We start from the raw sequence: 22,804 nt of genomic DNA, 5'->3' as shown, positions 1-22,804 counted from the left end.
CTATTTTGTTGCCATGTTTGCCAGTGATGGTCATTTGTCAGCTTCACGGCAGAGGTAAGGGGAGGAAAATCCTCAAAAGGTACTAAAAACACTTAGAAACTCACTTCTGAGTACACCACCTCCAACAAGGGAATGGTATTTTGCTTAAGAACCAGGTATTTAGCTGGTGGTTCCACCTGGAAACTGTCCTGTGGGAGGCTTGGGAAAGTAATAATAATGATGGTGTGTGTTTGGTGCTTTCTATGTGTCAGGCCACTGTACTAAGTCCCGGGGAGGATACAGGCAAATCAAGTTGGACACAGTCCCCGTCCCCTGTGGGGCGCTCAGGCTCAGTCTCCATTTTACAGGTGAGTTAAGTGAGGCCCAGAGGAGTGAAGTGACTTACCCAGGATCACACAGCAGACAAGAGGCAGAGCCAGGATTAGACTTCCTAAGTCCCAGGCCTGTGCTTTATCCACTATGCCATGCTGCTTCTCAGACTAGTTTATTGAGGCGAAACAGCCCCTCAGCCATTTGAAGTTAGTGGGAACTGAGTGACTCTGAAGAGAGGACTTGAGGGCAAAGACATTTTTTTGGATCGGAGTTCTTTTATATTTGTTACCTAGTTGATACATGATAGTTCTTTCAATTTTTCTTTAGAAGACCCAAGTTAAAGCTGTCACCTTACCACTGTCGTCTCTGGATCCTTTCTTTTGCTGTCAAAATATATCATCACCCATGTGCTAATAAAGCCTTCTCCGTATTCCTCAATACCATCCAGCTATTATCCCACCTCCCAGCTTCCATTCCTGCCCACGTTCCTTCAATAGGTTAAATACACCTGCTGCTTTTTCTGCCTCTCTTCATCTGCTACAGTCAGGTTTTTGCCTCCTGCTTTTTGGCTGCTAGGTCACCAATGACCTCTTCATAGTTGTATCCAGTGGGCTCTTCTCAGTCTCGGTTCTCCTTGACTGCTTGGACACCTTAAACATTATTAACCACTCCTTCCTTCTCAAAATGTGATCAGAACTTGGTTCTGTTACATAATGTGCACTTACACTCGGGCTCATTCACTAATTCCTTTTGCCGCCAAGGCTGTTCTGGGTCCCCTGTTCTTCTTCTCATTCTACCCACAGTCTCTCAGAGACCTCACTTCCATGTGTGGCTTCAGCTGACTCCCAAACCTATAATAATAATGGTAATAATGTTATTTGTTAAGCGCTTACTATGTGCCAAGCACTGTTCTAAGTGCTGGGATAGATATAAGGTTATCAGGTTGTCCCACGTGGGGCTCACAGTCTGAATCCCCATTTCACAGATGAGGGAATTGAGGCACAGAGAAGCTAAGTGACTTTCCCAAAGTCACACAGCTGACAGGTGGCGGAGCTGTAATTAGAACCCATGACCTCTGACTCCCAAGCCCGTGCACTTTCCACTAAACCATGCTGCTTCTCTAATCCTACCTAGTCCCATCCTCCTATCTAATGCCATTCTCTACGATTTTGCATTTCCCCTTGCTAGTACCAACTCTTTTAGAATGTACTCTCCCAAATGCATAGGACAGTGCTGTGCACACAGTAAGCGCCCAATAGATGCAGTTGATTGATTGTAGTAAGCAGTTGGATTTATTGCGGTACCTGAAGCCCAATTTGTCTAAAATGGAACTGCTTATTTTGCCTCCCAGATCCATTCCTCTTCCTAACACTATGGCCTGGTGGATAAAGCCTGAGCTTGGAGTCTGAAGATGTAGGTTCTAATCCCAGCTCTGCCACTGGTCTGCAAGTGACTTAATTTCTCTTGGCTTCAGCTACCTCATCTATAAAATGGGGAAAAATACGTGTTCTCCCTTGTTCTTAGAGTGGGAGCCCCATGTGAAACCCTAAAGGTGTCTGATCTGATAGAATTGTATCTCTTCCAGTGCTTATGACAGTACTTGGTACATAATACGTGCTGAAGAAATACCACAATTAGAAGCAGCATGGCTCAGTGGAAAGAGCCCGGGCTTGGGAGTCAGAGGTCATGGGTTTGAATCCCAGCTCTGCCACTTGTCAGCTATGTGACTATGGGCAAGTCACTTAACTTTTCTGTGCCCCAGTTACCTCATTTGTAAAATGGGGATTAACTGTGAGTCTCACGTGGGACTACCTGATTACCCTGTATCTCCCCCAGTGCTTAGAACAGTGCTCTGCACATAGTAAGCGCTTAACAAATACCAACGTTATTATTATAGTACAATAAAATGGAGCTGGTAGACACAGTCCCTGCTTACAAGAAGCTTACAGTATAGAGGGGAAGACAGACATGAAACTAAATTATGGGTATGTACAGAAGTGCTGCGGGGTGAATATCAAATATTTAAAGGGTACAGATCCAAAATAATAGTGCAGAAGGGAGCGGGAATAAGGAAAATGAGGGATTAGTTGGGGAAAGCCTCTTGAAGATGAGATTTTTGTAGGTCTTTGAAGGTATGGAAAATGGTGGTTTAGGGTATATGAAGTAGCAGGGAGTTCCAGCCCAGAGGGCTGGGTAAGGGGTAGGTGGCAAGCCAGGCCAGGCAGTAATAATAATAATTGTGATATTTGTTAAGCACTTATTCTGTGTAAAAAAGGTCTACTATACCCTGGGGTAGATAAAACGTAAGCAAGGTATACATAGTCCCTGTCCCACAGATGGCTCACAGTCTGAGTTGTAAGTAGATTGGTGTTAAAGAAGCAAAGCGTGCAGGTTGGGCTGCAGTGAGAAATCAGTTAAGTGTATATGTGGTAAGTTCATTATGGGCAGGGACTGTGTCTGCTAATTCTGTTGTACTCTCCCAAGTGTTTAGGACTGTGCTCTACACAGAGTAAGTGCTCAGTAAATATGATTAATTGATACAGTAGGAGTGGGATTGCTGATTGAGTGCCTTAAAGTCAATGGTAAGGAATTTCTGTTTGGTGTGGAAGTGAATTGGCAACCACTGGAGGTTCTTGAAGAGTGGGGAGATTTGGACTGAATGTTTTTAAGAAAAATGAGCCAGGCAGCAGAATGAAGTCAGGAATGGAGACAGGAGGCAGAGAGATCAACGAGGAGGCTGATCCAGTAGTCAAAGCAGTATAGTATAAATCCTTGGCTTGGTGGTGTAACAATTTGGATGGAGAGGAAAGGATGGTTTTTAGACATATTTTGAAGGTAGCACCAACAGGATTTGGTGACAGATTGAATATCAGTCATATTTATTGAGCGCTTACTGTTTGCAGAACACTGTACTAAGTGCTTGAATATGTGCATTGGATAAAAGACAAAGACAATGCCAAGGTTATGGGCTTCTGAGCCAGGATGATGGTGTTGCCTACAGTGATGGGGACGGGAAGGATAGGGTTTGGTTGGGAAATTGAGGCAGTAAGTTGGACATGTTTGAGGGGTCAGAGAGACATCTAAGTCTAGCCCTGAAGGCGGGAGGAAATGTGTGACTGCAGAGAAAGAATAGGGTCAGGGCTGGAGAAGTAGGTCATCATCAATGTCATTTACTGAGCAGTTACAATGTACAGAGTTAAGTTCTAAGTTCTTGGGAAAGTACAGTATAACAGCGAACTTTAGAGTCCTCTAAAGCTTACAATCATTACCCATTCATCTTCACATTAAACAGAAATTCCTTACCATTTTCTAGACCGTAAGTTCCTTGTGGGCAGAGGACATGTCTACCAACTCTCTTACATCATACTCTCCCAATTGCTTAGTACAATGCTCAGCATAGAGTAAGTGCTCAAAAAATGTATACTAAGGCTTGCAATCTCCATTCCTCCCCAGCTCACTTTTACACTGTGCTTCATTCCTTCACTCTCCCACCTATAACCCTTGTCTCACCTCCTTTCTCCCCAATGTAGCAGGGCAGACTGGAGCCCTTTTATGCATTGAAGCCATTTACTTCCCTCTCCTCTCCCCAGCCAGCTCACCTTTGGAGGGCGGCATCGAATAATAGACTGTTTGTCTCAATGGAGCAGATTTGAGACCCCCCTAGCCCTCCCCTCTTCAATCCAGTTTCAGGCTTTGTTATGGAACAAAACATCTTACAAAAGGCAAGATGTGAACCGAACCAGTTTGTAAGCTTCTAAAGAGCAGGGTTAGACCTGCATCTATTTTGGTAATGCTAAAATGGCATTTATTAAGTGCTATGTGCCAGACACTGGTCTAGGTGTTGGGGTAGATACAAAGAAATCAGGTTGGACACAGTCGGGCTCACAGTCTTAATTCCCATTTTACAGATGAGATAACCAAGGCACAGAGAGGGTAAATGACTTGCCCAAAGTTGCACAACAGATAAGTGGTAAAGCTGGGATTGTAACCCAGGTCCTTCTGACTCCCAGGCCTGTAGTGTATCCACTAGGCCAAGCTGCTGTTCAAATACCTAGCACAGACCTCTGGACAGGGTAGGCGCTTTGTGGGGAGAAGAAATATCCCTGCTGATGTCTTGCAGTTGCTCAGTATCATTTGGGACTTTTGACCACATCTCAGGCTTGAAGAGAAAGTCTTATTTGGGGCTGGTTTTGTCCCGATCTGTGTGCGAGCCTGTAAGTTGCTGTAGGGAGGGTCTCGGTTGACTCTATTTCAGGCTCACAGTGTGCAGGATAACACCTGACATGACCCCTGCACTGTAAGAACTGATTTGATTACACAGTCATTAAGCAATTTCTCTCCTTTGGGATGTAGCAGGAGTCTATTCATTAGCCTTTAAGTTTTCTCTGTGAATAATGAGGGACTTTGTGCAGTTAATAGAGTTCTACAATTTCTTCCATGTAATCCTCCCTCCCCCGGGAAGTTGGCAGAGTTAGGAACTTGGATGAAAGCAAGTTGTGTCAAAGTTGTCGGAGGTGAGACCAGTGTGAAGGGCACTGCAGCTAGAGAATACAGTTTGGTTACTTTAGTGTTTGTTTTCAGATCTGCAGACTGAGTGCCTTCCAAATGCATTGCGCCCATAGGTTTTTTTTTGTCTTTTGCTGTCGAGGCATCTCTGCCCATAGTGACTCCACGGACACGTCTCCCACAACGCCCCACTTTCCATCTGCAATCATTCTGGTAATGTACCCATAGAGTTTTCTTGGTAAAAATAAGGAAGTGGTTTACTGTTGCTTTCTTCTGTGCAGTAAACTTGAGTCTCTGCCCTTGATTCTCTCCCATGCTGCTGCTGCCCTTCATTGGTGAGTTTTGACTTGTAGCAGATTGCCTTCCATTCGCTAGCCACTGCTTGACTCTCCCTTCCATAGCGAGTCTGGTAAAATACTGGAAGCTCTCCAGATGACATCCAGAGAAAGGCTGTACAATATTAGCGATAATTAATTTATATTAATGTCTATTAATGTCTATTAATTAAGCTCAATGTGGGCAGGAAATATGTCTGATTTTCATATTGTACTGTCCCAAGCGTTTAGTACAAAGCTTTGTACACAGTAAGTGCTCGATAAATATGGTTGAATGAATGAATGAGTGAACTGGCTAACTGTTACAGGTTGAAGTGTTTGTTTATATTGACCTGTGACTTGGAAATTGTAGTTCCTTTCTGGTGTGCAGACCTTGCCAAAGATTGCCTTACCACACCTTTGTACCGTACTGGCTGGAGAGGTGGGAGTCGAGGGCAAATTTCTTTTCTTGAAAATACTAGTAGGCTGGATAGCAGGGAAGAGGGAGTGGTAGCATCAGTTGACCTGGACGTGGGGGAAAAGTGAGTTGGCAAAGCTAGACACTTTCATATTTTGGTCTCCCAAGAGGTCAGCCTGAGGCTACATTTCCCCACCATGCCTGGGGTTCCTGGCATTTTTTTTTAAAGAATTGGATCAGGGGTCCCAGAGCATAGGTGCATGCATCCAAGGTACAATAATAATAATAATAATAATAATGATGGTATTTGTTAAGACCTTACTATATGCCAGGCACTGTACTAAGCAAAGACGTGTCTATTCCCTTTCTCGGTGCTTCCCACGCATTAAAAAAATGCTGGGGAATGTGGGAAGAGGCAGATTTTCACACTAGGAAAACTATAATTGTAAGAACTAAACATGCAAAGTGAACAAGCTTGTGTTTTCCTGGTTTTCTGTTTCTCATTCTTTCTTCTCCTTTTTCTACCTCCTTTCTCTTCTGTGTCCCTTCTCTCTCACATGTTTTCTCCAGCTTGGCAACCCTGACTTATCCAGCCACATATACACTCTGATGCAGTGCATTCTCTCATGCAGGTATGCTTCCTCCCTGCTTGTACTCTGCTCACTTTGTTCCCCTTTTCTCCCCCACAACCCTAAACACACTCTTCCAAACTTATTTCACCCTGTCACACGCAAGTGACTCACCTGCTCACACTGAAGGTGGCTCTACATCCTTCTCCATTTCTCCCTGCATACTCAATTTAACTGCTCTCAATTATGCAGAGCTTGTGGAACAGAGAAGCCAGACTTGCTCTTTGTAACTGGATGATACTGTTGAAAGTTTACCTCATGGTAAACCTCTGTGATCTAAGACTCCATAGCTTTGAAGATCTGTCCTAATAGATCCCGCCTCTGAATGGCAAGCTTCTTGAGAGTAAGGGTCACAGCTTAATTCCTGTGCTTACTAGAGGAAGCACTCAATAAATATTGTGGTTTGATTAGGAAGCGGCATGGCCTAGCGACAGGAACATGGGCCTGGGAGCCAGAGGACCTGAATTCTAATCTCAGCTTTGCCACGTGTCTGCTGTGTGACTTTGGGCAAGTCACTTGACTTCTCTGGGCCTCAGTTACCTCACCTGTGAAATGGGGATTGAGACTGTGAGCCTCATGTGGTTACCCTGTATCTACCCCAGTGTTCAGAGCAGTGCTTGGCACATAGTAAGTGCTTAAATACCTTACAATTATTATTGTTGTTATTACGAAGGGCCCCTTGGAAAGCCGTCCATCAGCTTCATCTGGTGGAAGATCCTAGCAGCTGAACTGGCGGATCTGCAGAGAGTCACAGTTGCTGGTTATTAAACCTGTGCTTTTTAATCAGTGGATTGGACAAAGACTTCTCTCTCCCTGCCCAGCTGCTACCATCTTGCTGAGGTGAGGAAGCCGAGTTCAGACCCTTTGCAGAGCGGGATCACTGAGCTTGCGGGAACAGCATGATCATTGCTGTTAGGAGTTAGACTACCTCCAGGGGCAGGAAAGAATTGAGCTGTTGTTCCTGGGCTCTGGAAATTTCTTGCTGTTCTGTGTTTTTCATTTCTTTCAGCGTTTGGATGAATGAAATTGAATGGGGCATTAAGAGCCTGTTGCCAGAGGGCACAGTTTGAAGTTTAAAAAAGATGAGAGAATATTCTAGGGCTGGGCGGGCTACCTAAGTATGTAAAATGACAGCAAATTGGAGGGGAGTAGGAAAGGAAGAAGACTTGGTCACTTAATTTCCTTTCATGTACTTCTATTTGGCAACTCAGATCTCCATTCAGAAGTGTCTCAATCAATCAATTGTATTTATTGAGTGATTACGGCGTGCAGAGTACTGTGCTAATTTGGTAGATACTTTCCCTGCTCACAACAAGCTTACAGTGTAGAGGTGGAAAACAGAGGTTCAGAAGCTGAATTCCTATGGCCAATCTCACTCCTGAACTATCTACTATTTTAATATTCAAAATGTACAGATTCTAAGGTGAATTCGTAGCTTAGGATAAAAATCAAATGAATGAAAAAGTTTTTTAAAAATCCCAACTGAATCGTATTGAGGAAAATAAACTTAACAATATCTCTTTCCTGCCCGGAGACTGATTCACAGCAGCTAACAGCCAATCATGAATCAATCGATGATATTTATTGAGCACTTACTATGTGCAGAGCACTGTACTAAGCACTTGGGAGAGTACAATACAACAGATACAACAAGACCAAATTTGTTACTTTATCCTTCTGCATCAGTGACATTTTGCCTTAAGGGGAAAAGTTGATACAGTAGCGGAACTCATAGGTTGTAATTTGAACAAAGTAACTGCTCTTCAAATTAAGCCAGCAACGCTTCCTCCTCCTCCCTCTGTCTCATTACATTTCATTATTCATTACATCCCTTCTAAGTTGCTTAAATCTACCTTTTGCAGGACATAGATCTAGCTTTGGGCAGGCAGTTGTGGCTGTCAATTCTCCCACTGTGTCACTGGCGGCTAGGGTTGTCACTGTGTTGAAATTCAAAGGTTTTACAGACAAATCTGATGACCTTTCCTTCCAGACAATTGAGATGAGATAAGCGAGGGAGTTCCAGCTTCCTCCCAGAGATAGGCCGAAGCTGCAGCTAGAAGCAGTTCTATTACTCAGCTAGGAACTCAAGTGCTCTGCTTAGAGTTGGCACGTCCCACTTCAGATCTGACTATTCGAAGGAGGAGAGTCTCACATTAAGATATCAGCTTAGGGGCTGAAGAACAAGAACCTAAGGAGAAGCAGCGTGGCTTAGTGGAAAGAGCACGGGTTTGGGAGTCAGAGGCTGTGAGTTCAAATCCCCAGCTCTGCCACTTGTCACTGTGTGACTTTGGGCAAGTCACGTAACTTCTCTGTGCGTCAGTTACTTCATCTGTAAAATGGGGACTAGGACTGTGAGCCCACATGGGACAACCTGATAACCTTGTATCTACCCCAGTGCTTAGAACCCTGCTTGGCACATAGTAAGAGCTTAACAAATACCACCATTATTATTAAGTAGGGGGTGTATAAAGAAGACTGGCCTCTTCAGCTAAACTAAAAATTGGTAAATGCTGAAGAAGAGCCACGTGGGAATAGTTTAAGATAGACTGTGAGCCCCATGTGGGACAGGCACTGTATCCCACCTAATTAACTTGTACCTCTCCCAGCGCTTAGAACCGTGTTTGACACACAGAAAGCACTTAACAAATGCAATAAAATAAAATAAAGGGATGAAGTGTTTTTAAAAATTTGCAAAGAATAGTATTTTAGCCGGGTGCAAATCAAGCAATGGTATCTATTGAGCACTTACTATGTGCAGAGCACTGTATTAAGTGCATGGGAGAATACAATACAAGAGCTTGGCAAACACATTTTCATTTTTTTTTCTACTGAGGATTTTAGTCCCTTCTCTCTATTGAGACAGGACTCTCCAAGGTCATCAATGACCATAGTCAAATTTGATGGACTCTTTGTCCTAACTCTCCTTGACCTCTCAGGTGCCTTCAGTAGTGCTGATCATTCTCTCCTCCTTAAAACACTATTAGCCCTCGGTTGTGCATTTGTGGCACTCACCTGATTTTCCTTCCCCTTTGGTCGTTTTCTCAATGTCATTTGCTGGCTCCTCTTCCATCTCTCATCCCCCGATAAGTGTCCCACAGGCTCTGCTTTCGATCCCCTATTCTTCTTGCTTCACAGTTTTCAGGAATCCACGTGCTTGCTTGGCTTCAGCTACCAACCCTACCTTTCCAGCCCCGACATCCTCTCTGCTATCCCTGTCCCTCCATTAGCAAGCCCCGTTGGCACCCCAAATACAATATTTCTAAAATGGCTCTTCTCAGGGAGACTCAGTGGAAAGAGCACGGGCTTAAGAGTCAGAGGTCATGGGTTCTAATCCCAGCTCCGCCACCTGTCAAATGTGTGACTTTGGGCAAGTCACTTCACTCCTCGGTGCCTCAGTTACCTCATCTGTAAATTGGTGATTAAGACTGTGAGCCTCACGTGGGACAACCCGATTACCCTGTATTTACCCTAGCACTTAGAACAGTGCTCGGCCCATAGTAAGCGCTTAACAAATACCAACATTATTATTCCCTCCCAAACTGCTACCTCTCTTTTAACAGCATCATCCTCCCTGTTTTTCACTGCTCACATTCAATCAACTAACTCCTGCTAGTTCTTCCTTCACAACACTTTCCAAATCCACCCCTTCATCTCCATCCAAATAGCTGCTGCCAGTCTACCAGTGCAGAGCACTTTGCCAAGTGCTTGAGAGTACAATATAGTAGACCAGATCCCTACTCTCAAGAAGCTAGAGTCTAGGAAGAAAACCATTAAGATAAAATATAGATAGGAGCAAAAGGAGTTATGTACCCAAGGTAGTGCTTAAGTAATAGCGGATACTAGATATGCGTCCTTGCTAAGGGCTACAGGCAGTGGTGGGAACTTAAGTGCTTAAGTGGCAGTTAAGGGGATATAAGTGGGGAGAATTGGAAAGTAATTGGGGGAGACCTCCTGAAGGAGGGCTTTGCTGATGGAAAGTTTTTCTGTTGGATTTGAAGTGGGAGGGAGTTCTAGGTGTGGGGATTGCCCATTGGTTTAAGAGCTCCTCTTACCGTGATAAGAATCAGCCTCTTCAGTGATTTCCCAGCCTCTCCCCAGTCTTTACAGTGCAGTCACTGCTGCCCAGATCATCTTTCTAAAAACACAGCACAAAAATCTCCAATGGCTAAGCCACTGCCCTCCACATCAAGCAGAAACGCCTTACTCTCCGCTTCACGGCTCTCCACCAGCTCGCGTCCGTCATCCACGGAGGCTCTCTCCACCAGCGGGATCCACGGATCGTCCGAAAGTTGGGTCCAGGTGGTTTCCAGGGGCTAACTCGCTTTTGTGTACAAAACCAAGAACGAAATGGAGAACAGAGGCGTCACCCAAATTTTCCACGGCGCTAGACACGGGAAGCTAGTCGACAGCGCAAAGATGTCCCTCTGTCTACTGTTCCGGGTTAAACAGAAGGCATGATGCTGGCTTCTGAATCTAGATCTATAAATATATTTATTATTATATATAACAAGAACTTAACAATAAACATAAACTATGTACAATACAATACAGATAACCCTGTTTTATAATATTCACAGAAATAGCCAGTTTTGCTCCAGTGTGATAGGATGAAGAGATAAGCGAAATTGGAAATGTTGTATGTGTTTAGTCCTTTCGACAGCTAGCACCTCCTTTGGAGGCAGACACACACCAACGCTAAAATTAGTCCTGCCCCAGGCAGTTAGAAACTTGTGCTCCAATCTGTAGGTTCACACTTGCACCCTGTTTGACATAAATACTTCAATAAATGACATACAATGTATGTAGAATCGTTGTGCTTATTACTTTTGTAAAAAAGAATAAATAATATTCAAAACAACCGCATAACGAAGATGGGATCGTCACTGACCAAAAAAGTGACGGGAGTCGTCGGAGAAGTTGATGCCGGTTCCAGCGCCGGTGTCATTCTGTGTGTGTGGCTAAACACGGAAAGGTACATGTTTTGTTCTGATCTGCTCTTTATAAGTGATCGGCTCACAAAATATCAAGGTGAGATTAGTCAACCATTGGTACCGATCCTCAACGCTGCATAAGGTCAGTCCTGTTGGAGTAAAAGCGGTTAATGGATATTTGGTATCAACTTCTGCTCAAGAGCGAGATGTCAGCATCTCCCACGCCCTGGAATAGAAACTGTGGTTGTCATTTGAGGTTTTAGAATCTGAGACCCTCAAGGAGGGACCCGCGGCCCTCCCCCTCTCTTCTGGGAAGAAGGCGGGACATCCCCTTCTTCTCCCCGATCGCATTTTTCTCTTCCTGCTACTGCTCTCCCGAAGCTTGGCTTGTAGCAGCTAGGCCTTGGGAGTCCTGTCGCATTTAAAAATACGGAAAGGCCGTCCACAGGGTGCGTGCTCTTGGGCTCGACCCATTTTAGTGTGTAGTTATCAAAAATAGAGTCTCCTGTGCTACCGCTACACTTACTCTGCTCACGGGTGATCCCGTACTCACTCCCAGGCCGAGTTTGGGCCTCAGGTTCTCCACTGTTCGCCCGAGTTACAGGGCTGACAAAAGACAGGCGTCTTTGAAGTCTGGAGAGAGAAGCTCGCTTTCCTTTTCCCACGGTCATGAGGTAAGGCTTCCACGACTTGCCCTGGAGTTACAGAGTTTGTCATTTTAGTGCCTAAGAGGGTATGATTTTCCTTTCTTCAAAAAATAAAGATTATGGTGAGTATCCCAGCAAAGGGACTAGTCTCATCTCTGTGTAGAAAAAATTAGAGTTTATACCCCTCTTAGAAGTAGTCAACTTCTATAAACAACTTTCAGAAGACACAACAGGGTCATTCCTAGAGTCACCTGATTTGACCCAGCACTTCAACAGCCTTGGGAACTGAAAGAAATTCATATTGGATTAGCAAAATGATGTGCAATCTCATTTCCCCCCGTAGCTAAAAAAATAGGAAGAAAACAAAAAACAAACAAAAGAAAAGACCCACGAAGGGCTTACAGACCCTCCTGCCACCCTTTCCATCCTGCACCAGAGACTTAGAGTATTAATTTCCTCTGGTGGAAAGACTGACAATCAACCTTAAAGCCTCGTGCCACAGAAGATAGATTTTTTTTCTCTCTCTCTCATTGGCATTGCAGATATGGAATTGATGAAAACACAGAGAGGAAGCCAAGTGATTAGGACCCTTTGACCTTATCCCAAAAGATCCCAATGTGTAACATGTAAGAGTATAACTAATCTGCACAAGTTACTTAAGAATCAAGCTTGCTCTGTAGGAGAGACCTCGATTCTCTCCCCACCCAGTGAAAAATACGTGAAACTCTATTGCACGCGGGTTGATCGAAAAGCCTACGCCCGTAACAGGTGCCACTCCGATATCGAGCGACACACTTGTAGCGTAAAGTCACACTATCGTACATAACACGGAGCGCCACGCCCCTGGTTCACCAAAAGGTGAGGATGATTTTTCTACATTCAATGTAGAGAATATTCAAAAATGTTGAGCGCAATGAGTTCATTGTTTGCATTTGCTTGCCTCTTGGTTCTCTCTCTTCGGCTAATTGCGTTCGCCCCTCACTAGGAAAAAGCCCGGTCCCGTTAGCATCAACCGCTCTGGATGTACTTTTTAATGACGACGCAGCCGTGCCGGAACACAGGGCAGGGCATGTTCGGTAAGAGCGTCCATGAGTTGGTCTTGGGTTCGTAAGCCTCCATGTTGCCCAGAGCAGGCCCCTCGCTGCTGACAATCCCGCCGGTTGCATAGATCTTGCTGTCGAGGACCACCGCGCTGCCAGCAGAAAGAAAGAGAGGGAAGGGGGGATTCAGGTGGCGCTCAGTAAGCGGCACAACCCTACCAGTTACGATCCTGGTAACCCCCAGGGCCGATTCCTCATTCCCCTTCTCTGCCCTGACCAATGCCATCAGCTCTCTCCCTTCGACTTGTCTACTCTCTTCCCCACAGCTCGCTCTCATTACCGCTCATTTCTGAATCTCTTGCCTCTGACCCCTACATAGTAATCTTCCTCCTTCCTGAAACTCCCTCCCTCCTCAACTCTCCTCCTCAGGTCCCCTCTGAAATCCTCGCCTACTCTTCCGGGAAGCTTCCACTACGTCCCATCCTCTCCGGTTCTCATCTCAGCCCTTTGCCAACCCGTACTGATAGAGAAGCAGCGTGGCTCAGTGGAAAGAGCAAGGGCTTGGGAGTCAGAGGGCATGGGTTCGAATCCCAGCTCCGCCGCTTGTCAGCTGACAGTGGGCAAGTCACTTAACTTCTCTGTGCCTCAGTAACCTCATCTGTAAAATGGGGATTAAGACTGTGAGCCTCATGTGGGACAACCTGATTACCCTGTGTCTATCCCAGCGCTTAGAACAGTGCTCTGCACATAGTAAGCGCTTAACAAATACCAACATTATTATTATTATTATTTACACCCTCTCCTGTTGAAGCACTTCCGGCCTGTAAATTATTTTGAGTCTTTCTCCCTCATAAGAATGTAAGCTCCTTGGGAGCAGGAACTACGTCTTCTGCAGCTATTTTACACTCCTCAGTGCTTATTACAGCACCCAACTACTATGGGTTGCAGCCCCGAGAGTCTCCCTCACTCTTTCTGTAGTCTATCTCCCTGTCCTCCTGTAGGGTTGGAGGAAAAGAATGAGGCACCCCAGATATCTAGACCCCACTTTTCCTCGTTAAGGGGGTTTGCAGGGCTCCACACCAAGATACTCTTGTGATTTTCCTCACCTTTCCTCCCCAGACAGACGCCTCCGTAACTATGGTTCCCTTCTGATTTTCAGGGATGACCCCCGTGAAGGATAACATCCATCGTGAGAGGGCATGCAGCACGTCTGCAGAAACTGGGTGAGGAAGCAGTGTGGGCTAGTGGAAAGAGGCCTTGGGTTCTAATTCTGGCTCTGCCACGTGTCTGCTGTAAGCAGCGTAGTTTGGTGGAAAGAGCACAGGCTTGGGAGTCAGAGGTCACGGGTCCCAATCCTGACTCTGCCACTTGTCAGCTGTGTGACTTTGGGCAAGTCACTTCACTTCTCTGTGCCTCAGTTACCTCATCTGTAAAGTGGGGATTAAAAGTGTGAGCCCCATGTGGGACAACCTGATTACCCTGTGTCCACGCCAGCTCTTAGAACAGTGCTTGGCACATAGTAAGCGCTTAACAAATACCATTATTATTATTATTATTATTATTATTAAAACAGGGATTAACACAGTTTTAAGTGGGACAGGGACTGTGTCCAACCTAATTATCTAGTATTATCTAGTATCTACCACAGTGCTTAGTAGAGTGCCTGTCAAATAGTAAGCACTTAACAAATACCATTTTTTTAAAAGTAATGCTGCCTCATCCGAAAAGACCTTGCAAAGTTTTGCAGTTGGAGAGAGATTGGTTATCAAATGTCACGCAAATATGGCAAACGCAACTGTACTCTGGTATCTACCCCAGTGCTTAGAACAGTGCTTGGCACATAGTAAGTGCTTAACAAATACTATCATCATTATCATCTACCCCAGTGCTTAGGGCATAATAAGCACTTAACAAGGACCATAATTGTTATTATGAGGGCACAGCAGAGTCTGCACTAAGATGCTCTGTTCCAGCTCTCTCCCCTGTTGCTATTGTTAACATGGAGACGGGTCAAGATAGTGTGAATGGATAGAGAAGCCTAGTGGATAAAGCCCAGGCCTGGGAATCAGAAGGACCCGAGGTCTCACCCCAGCTCCGACACTTGTCTGCTATGTGACCTTGGGCAAGTCGCTTAGCTTCTCTGTGCCTCTGTTATCTCATCTGTAAAATGGAGATAAAGACTGTGAGTCCCATGTGTGACAGGGACTGGGTCCAACTTGAGTAGCTTGTAATAATGCTGGTATTTGTTAAGCGCTTACTATGTGCAGAGCACTGTTCTAAGCGCTGAGGTAGATACAGGGTAATCTGTATCTACGCCAGCTCTTAGTAGAGTGTCTGGCACATAAGAATAATAATAATTACCACAGAAAAAGGCTCAGCACAGTCCATCACCACAGTTGGAAGTACAATTCAATCACATATCCTGCAGCCCTCCCCACTCCCCTAAATAAGACTCATGCACACAGGTTTACCCAGCATATCAGCCACTAAAGAAGCTGCAATATCAAGGGGAAGCTGCATGGCCTAGTGGATAGAGCATGGGCCTGGGAGTGAGGAGGACATGGATTCTAATCCCGGCTCCGCTACTTGTCTGCTAAGTGACCTTGGGCAAGTCACTTCACTTCTCTCTGGCTCAGTTCCCTCATGGATAAAAGGGGGATGAAGACTGTCAGCCCTATGTGGGACAGGGACTGTGTCCAACCTGATTAGCTTGTATCTACCCTAGTCCTTAGAAAAGTGTCTGGCACATAGTAAGCACATAACAAATACCACAACTATTATTATTATTTGACATCCCATAGAATTTCTGAGTTGCCCTGTTTAGGAACAAATGGGGAAGGTGGCCGGAAAAAGCGCACATTGTCGGCCTCACCTGTAGTCGGTAGCGAGGTCTACCTTTGCTGTGTGGAAATTTAAAGAAGGTACATTTTGGGGGTGGATATGTCCTGGAAGATCAGGATACTAACATGATAACCACTGCCCCAAAAGAATAGCACTTGTTGCTGAATGAACTGGACAGCAACAGAACTGATACTATGCACTGAATGGAAATTTTTCCCACTTTGGCCACTTCAGCAATCAATCAATTGTACTTATTGAGTGCTTACTATGTGCAGAGCACTATACTAGGCACTTGGGAGGGTACCATATAGCAGAGTTGGTAGAGTTCCCTGCTCACCTTGAGCTTACAGGCTAGAGTAAGGTAATTGGGGATGAGGACTGTGAGCCCCAGGTGGGACATCCTAATTGCACTGTATCTACCCCAGCGCTTAGAACAGTGCTTGGCACATAGTAGGCGCTTAACAAATACCAACATTATTACTTACGGGTGGGGAAAGTCCCATGCACATTTAGCTACTTACCACAAAACAAGCCATCAAGACCCTGCAACCCCTGACTGAAAAAGGGCTTTATAGAAACATACATCTTGACATACAAATCAAGCCAATTCTGTTCAGTGCACCTGTTTACTTGTTTTGATGTCTCTGTCCCCCCCTTCTAGACTGTGAGCCCGTTGTTGGGTAGGGATTGTCTCTATTTGTTGCTGATGTATACTTTCCAAGGGCTTAATATAGTGCTTTGCACACAGTAAGCGCTCAATAAATACAATTGAATGAATGAATGAAGTCAAGGGACCATGGGATAAGTGGTGGGATGCCAGAGGTGAAGGCCAAACTGAATGCTTCTATCCATCACAGACCCGGGACTACTCCTCTTGTCCTCTGTTGGGTGCAGTTAGATGGTTTTCTTGGAAATACTCTGAATAATATGAGATTTTATTGCTAGGGAATATGGCAGATTTATGCAATGGCATTAACAGCCCTGGACAAGTCACTTAACTTGTGAGCCCACGTGGGACAGGGACCGTGTCCAACCTGATTATCTTGTATCGGCCCCACCACTTAGTACACTGCCTAGCATATAGTACGTGCTTAACAAATGCCATTTTTTCGAAAACAAAACAAAATTTGGTTTCAGGATGCTGCTAGAGATTTCTTCCTTTTGTGAGGTAATTCCTCTCTCTCACCCTCACGGCCAAGAGTCTGGGGGCTGGAATTAAGAACTAATGAGGATGCTAGTGTTGGGACTGTTGCCAGGAACACGTGATGGATTAAGCATACACGTGCTGTTACCAGAGCAACACAAAATGGTCAGACACAGCACAACCCACTCCAAGCTTTCATTAGTGAAGTGTAACACTGAGGTTGGGAGGCCCAGAGGATGGATATAGGAAATGTTCTTTCATTCCGGAAAGCTGCCCTCTCCCCAGAAGGCTCCAGAGCTCCTGAGGGGAGGATATCCCAACTGAGCTGTCCAGACCAGCCTTTTATAGCCTGTGCCCCAGGCTGCAAAACACCAGCTCGGGCAAAACTGTCCAGACCCTAGTATTTCCATCTCTGACAAACATGCCATGATTCTGCCACTTCTCCCACGGGAGATTCCCCCTGCCCCTACAGACTGTAAGCTTTTTGTGGGCAGGGAATGTGCCTGTTTATTGTTGTATTGTACTCTCCCAAGCGCTTAGTACAGTGCTCTGCACACAGTCAACGCTCAATAGATATGATCGGATGAATGACACAATCTCCTCCTCCTCAGGGGTGTTAGCAGAAGTCTCACGATCGGAGGGAAAAAAAGGGCTCCCTTTGTCCCTACTGCTGCTCTCATCCAGGAGCATCTTAACAAGACAAAAAAGAGGGGGAATTCACTTTCTGTTCGAGGGCAAGGGGATGGGGTTTAAAGACGGCCTCTTCTTTTTGCAGTTTTCATCCCTCAGCACTTCGCTAAAGGTTTGGAATCTCCAAGCAACCATCTGCAGGGGCAGGGTGCCATGCCAGCTCTTTGGGATTGACTCCAAAAAGGTCATTAATGCCGTCACATAAATCTGCCAAACTCACTCGCAATAAAATCGTATTATTCAGAGTAATTCCAAGAAAGCATCCAACTGCACGCAAGGCCCCAGTGGTGGACAAGAGGGGCGATCCCGGGTCTATGGGGAAAGAAGGTAGAGCACGGACCTGGGAGTCAGAAGGGCCTGGGTTCCAATCCCCGCTCCACCACTTGTCTGATATGTGACCCTGAGTGAGTCGCTTAATTTCCCTGTGTCTCAGTGATCTCATCTGTAAAATGGGGATTAAGACTGTGAGCCCCATGTGGGACAGGGAAAGGGTCCAACCTAATTAGTTTGCATCTACTCCAGTACTTAGTACAGTGTCTGGTACATAGGAAGTGCTTAACTAATACCACAATACCACTAATTCCAAAATTATTAATATTAACAAATACCATTAGAAAGGTGAAGGCTGGGGCCTGTTAAATGACTATGTGTCTCACATGGAGAGTGGAGGGAATCTGGGGTTATTCATCTCTACCATCTAACAGAAGAGTATTGATCAGGACGGGATAGAGAGTTCTCATGGCAACAAAGCTCTGCTCCACACTGCAGTCAAGAATAACAGTCACAAGCACAAATGCACAAATTTTCCTGATTCCCAAGCAAGGCTATCTTGAAAAGAAAATAAAATTCTAGGTCCTTGAATCCCGTGAGGGTGTTGTTAGCGCTCCCTCCTCCCCCATCGTAAAACCAGTACCGCCCACATTCCCCATTACTCATCTCGTCACACTCCATTTGTAAAAGAGCATCGGCTTCACACACTGACTCCCTCGGTGCTAAGACCTTTTAGGGAGAAACACAGAGCCAACTCTGCTCGCTCTCCACGAGGACCCCGAAGGATGACTGAAATCCACAGCTAACTCTTGAGAAAGTTTCATTCTTCACCCTCAGCCGAGGCCAAAGCTTACCAGGTCCCACCTCCTCTTTCCCTGTTCTCTGAGTTTTGCGGTTTCCTTTCTCTTTCCCTGGAATGCTCAGGGGAATCAGTACACAAGCAGTAAAATGGCCAAAAGGAGAATTCAGAGACTTGACTATTCTACAAGTGGATAGTTGGGCCTGGAAAGGAACATTGCTTACGCTGGAAGGGAAGCAACTCACTTCAATCAATCCATGCTATTTGTTGAACGCTTACTGGATGCAGAGCACTATACTGAGCGCCCGGGAGAGTACGACACAAGAGACACATTGACCTCTTCCTCCCCAACTGTGAGCCTCACGTGGGACAACCTGATTACCCCGTATCTACCCCAGCGCTTAGAACAGTGCCCTGCACATAGTAAGCGCTTAACAAATACCAACATTATTATGAAATCCTACTGATGGATTTAATCCCATCACCCAGTCCCCTCCTCCTCTTTGTCCAGCTGCAGAGATAAAGAGACTGTGGCGGGGACAGGAGGTTTTTGAAATGGGACTGGCTAAGAGGCAACAGCTGCAGGATCCAGGTTTGGATCTGTCAGCAAGTAACCACCATTCATTCATTCAATCAATCATATTTATTGACCACTTACTGTGTGCAGAACTCTGAACTAAATGCTTGGGAAAGTACAATACAATAAGCACTTAACCAGCTGCCATTCTCCCTGCTTGTGGACAAAAGAGGACATCAGCTGGGGAGGGAAGGTCTAGAGAGGGTCTCTGAGTCGGGCAGAGAAGACCTGCTGCCTTGCTATTCCAAAACTAAACTTCCTTTATAAAATAAGAGCAGAAAAAGGAACTGTTTTTCTTTTCACTGAGCCATTCAGCCAGATTCTAAATTTTATCCAAGTCTTTATCTATCCAGCCACTGCCGTGTGACAAAATGTGACAAATCTGGATGGACAAAAGGACGACAGGCAGAGATGAGAATGAAATGGCTTTTTAGGTGTCTGTCCTTTCTTCCTCTTCCTTTCTCTCGTTCTCTTTCTTATTTGTTAAAAGCTTACTATGTGTCAAGCACCATTGTAAACGCTGAGGTAGGTACAAGATAATCAAGTTGGACACAGACCCTGGCCCACACAGAGGACTCGCAGTCCAAGCCGGAGGGAGGAGGATTAGTCCCAGCGCTTAGTACAGTGCTCTGCACATAGTAAGCGCTCAATAAATACTATTGAATTTCCCAGATGAGGCAACTGAGGCACAGAGAAGTTAAGTGACTTGCCCAAGGTCACCAACCAGACATGGGCAGAGCTGGGATTAGAACCCAAGTTCTTTGCCTCCCAGGCCCGTGCTCTTTCCTCTGGTAGACACTGCCTCTCTCGGTTGGTAGGGAGTTGATGATACTGTATTAACCTCTCAGGAATCGGTGCCAAGCCAGTGGGATTTCTTTAGCTGCCCTGGTCGGGGGTCGGTAGGAGTAGGGGAGATGGGAGAGACCGAACCAAGCTTCGCACCTGGAGGCTGGTGGAAAAGTCAGCAGAAGCAGCCGCCCGGAGGAGGGGATCAGAGGAGGCTCTGTGTCATCGCCGCCTCCCATCACAGTTGTCTGCCCGCCTCCTTTCTGAGGGTGGCATAGGCTGGTAGCTCTCAGCCCGCTGCAGGCCTAGAGAAATCTCCACCTGCCCCTCACCAAGCTGAGGCTAAGCTCTATTCAGCACCAGGAAAATAAGCCTAGTCTCTCAAAGGCAAGAACAGCAAAACGCGTTCTCCGCTTAACCTCGAATCTCCTCACCTTCTATGCCCCAACTGCCTACAGATGGCAGGCTCCACTTATGCCTTTAGATGCCCAAACCTCCCATGACACTTATGTTTTATCTCATATATCTTATATTCTTTCTAGCTGTAAAATTTATTTTAATGTCTCTCCCTCCGCTAGATGGTAAACTCTTTGAGGGCAGAGACCACATACTCTCCCACTCCCAGTCTGCACACAAGGGGTGCTCAATAAAGAGTATCAACTGACAGCACGGGAGCTGATGAGCTACCCAGGTCCTTGACGGTTCCCTCCGCTGTGACCCTCTTCTGGCCATCGTCCACAAGGACTTTGAAACCTCGCTGACTGGCTGGAGGGGAGATGGCCATTCCCTCCAACCCTCTCCCTTTAAGTGCCCAGCTCCAACTTCATGCACCACCCACCGGAGAGAACATCTCTCAGAGATCAATCTACGGTATTTATTGAGCGCTTACTGTTATCAGGGCACTGCTAATCGCTTGGGAGAGTGCAATATAATGGAATTGGTAGACAAGTTCCCTGACCACAACCAATATGAGACAAATTACCCTTTGAGGACCCCAGGGAAGGCTGTGTTTGGGAGCCTTGATGTCCATGCCTAGATGCTGGGAACCTTTTTAAGACTGGATTCAACGGCCTGTTAGCTACCGCAAAACGCATACCCTATATAAAACACACAATTTCAATTTCAGGGCTGGGAAGAAGCTTCTAGTATAACATCTATGGCCCTCACAACAACAGTAACAACATTCCAATGTAATACATGGGGGTGTTTCTTGCTGAGAAAGCCTTGTGAAAATAGACACATATTTTCATCCACATATTAAAGGAAGCGACACCGAGGCACAGGAAAGTTCCATGAGTTGCTCAAGGTCCCACAACAAATCAGGAATGAAGCAGAGGCAAGAACCTAGAGCTTCGTCACTGCCACCATTCCATCCCACTGGCATATCCCTCCATGTGTCCCTCTACTTAGTGACCCTTCAAGGCATCATTTTCCATCCCTTACGTGAGGGCGCTGGGATCCGGCTGTGCCCGGCGGGGAAACTCGGCCCTTCTAACCATCCGATCAATCACCGTGGGCCTACACGGCCTCGTTTCCTCTCCAATCCCCACTCTCAGCTCGTCCCCTGAACTCCCCCAGCCCCCGGACTCTGTCCAGCCAAATCTCGCATCCCCAAATCCAGTCTGGGTGGGTTTTTCTCACCTGCAGAACTGCCGGGAATGGTTCATGTTGGGGCCGGCCTTGATGCTGCCTTTCTCCGGGTCGTAGATGGTGGTTGCTCTGGCATAAGCCCCTCCGAGGATGAAGATGAAGCCGTTGAGGGTGACGGCAGGCGCGTATTTGTTATCTGTCAATGAGAAGCCGCACCGAGATGAGTTCCCGGGAGTCCGGTTCCTCGGTCGCTTACAGCTAGGCCAGGACTCTCCGGCTCAATTGGGAGACATCCAGAAAGAAGCCCGGAACATTTACCGAGGGTTCCCGGTCAGACTGGCCACCGTAGACAGTAACGACCCCTGTCCTCGGGGTGGTTAAAAATTCCAGAGGGGAGAGGGGACAAAGACGGATGCATATTTATTGCCTCAAGGGATGGAAAAGCTCAAACACTCTAATAATAATAATAATAATTACGATGGTATTTGTTAAGCACTTACTTTGTGCTGGGGACTTTACTAAGCACTACGGTGGATACAAACAAGTCAGGTTGGACATAGTTCCTGTCCCACAAGGGGCTCATAGTCTCAATCCCCATTTTACAGTGGAGGGAACTGAATCCCAGAGAATAATAATAATTATAGTATTTGTTAAGCACTTACACGTGCCAAGCACTACGTGCTGGGGTGGATACAAGCAAATCAGTTTGGACACAGTCTTAGTCCTCATTTTACAGATGAGGGAACTGAGGCCCAGGGAAGTGAAGTGACTCACCCAAGGTCACGCAGCAGGCTTGGGGCAGAGCCGAGTTTAGAACCCAGCTCTCAGCCCCATGCTCATTCCACTAGGCCACGCTGCTTCTCTACTCTAGCAGGACTGAGATTTACCTCACAGACCTGCCCAGGTAAAACCACCAGCCTTCCCCGCCCCACACCCAAACCGCCTGTTTCCCTGGGATGGACTGTTTCGAGTCAGGGGCTGATGACGTATGAGATGGAAGGAGCTGCTGGATATTCAGCATCAAGACAGCTGAAAGCAGATGAATGGTGGAGCATCTGTCAGGCCTGGGACTACTGTGTTTTCAAACCTCAACAAATCCATGGTGTTTACTGAGTGCTTCTGTGTGCAGAGCACTGTACTAAGAACTTGGGAGAATACAATAGCATAAATGAACACAATCCCGGCCCTCAAGGAGCTTACAGTCTAGCAAGGGGAGAGATCAACTTCTGCCCTTCATCACAACTTCCAATATTTGCCTGTTGCAGCCCAAGAAAGAAAGACTGGGGCAATCAGCTAATAATAATAATAAT

At 46.0% G+C, this 22,804-nt stretch overlaps 1 protein-coding gene across 3 annotated transcripts in view; it reads right to left on the bottom strand.

Annotated features, from left to right (window-relative positions):
- Positions 1-10,647: 10,647 nt before the first annotated feature.
- KLHL29 (kelch like family member 29) overlaps positions 10,648-22,804 on the bottom strand; it is a 525,589-nt gene continuing 513,432 nt past the window's right edge. For all 3 annotated transcript variants that reach the window (XM_029072272.2, XM_029072273.1, XM_029072271.2), the window contains exons 13-14: positions 21,546-21,690; positions 10,648-12,949 (exon numbers count right to left, since the gene is read on the bottom strand). In XM_029072272.2, coding sequence (XP_028928105.1) covers positions 12,766-12,949; positions 21,546-21,690 — 329 coding nt within the window. In that variant the 3' untranslated portion in view covers positions 10,648-12,765. The remainder of the gene's footprint in view (positions 12,950-21,545; positions 21,691-22,804) is intronic.

Source organism: Ornithorhynchus anatinus, chromosome 9, assembly GCF_004115215.2.
Source record: "Ornithorhynchus anatinus isolate Pmale09 chromosome 9, mOrnAna1.pri.v4, whole genome shotgun sequence".
NCBI classification, from domain to species: Eukaryota; Metazoa; Chordata; class Mammalia; order Monotremata; family Ornithorhynchidae; genus Ornithorhynchus; species Ornithorhynchus anatinus.
The sequence above is the reverse complement of the archived record's forward strand: the minus strand, read 5'-3'. Positions and strand labels throughout refer to the sequence as shown.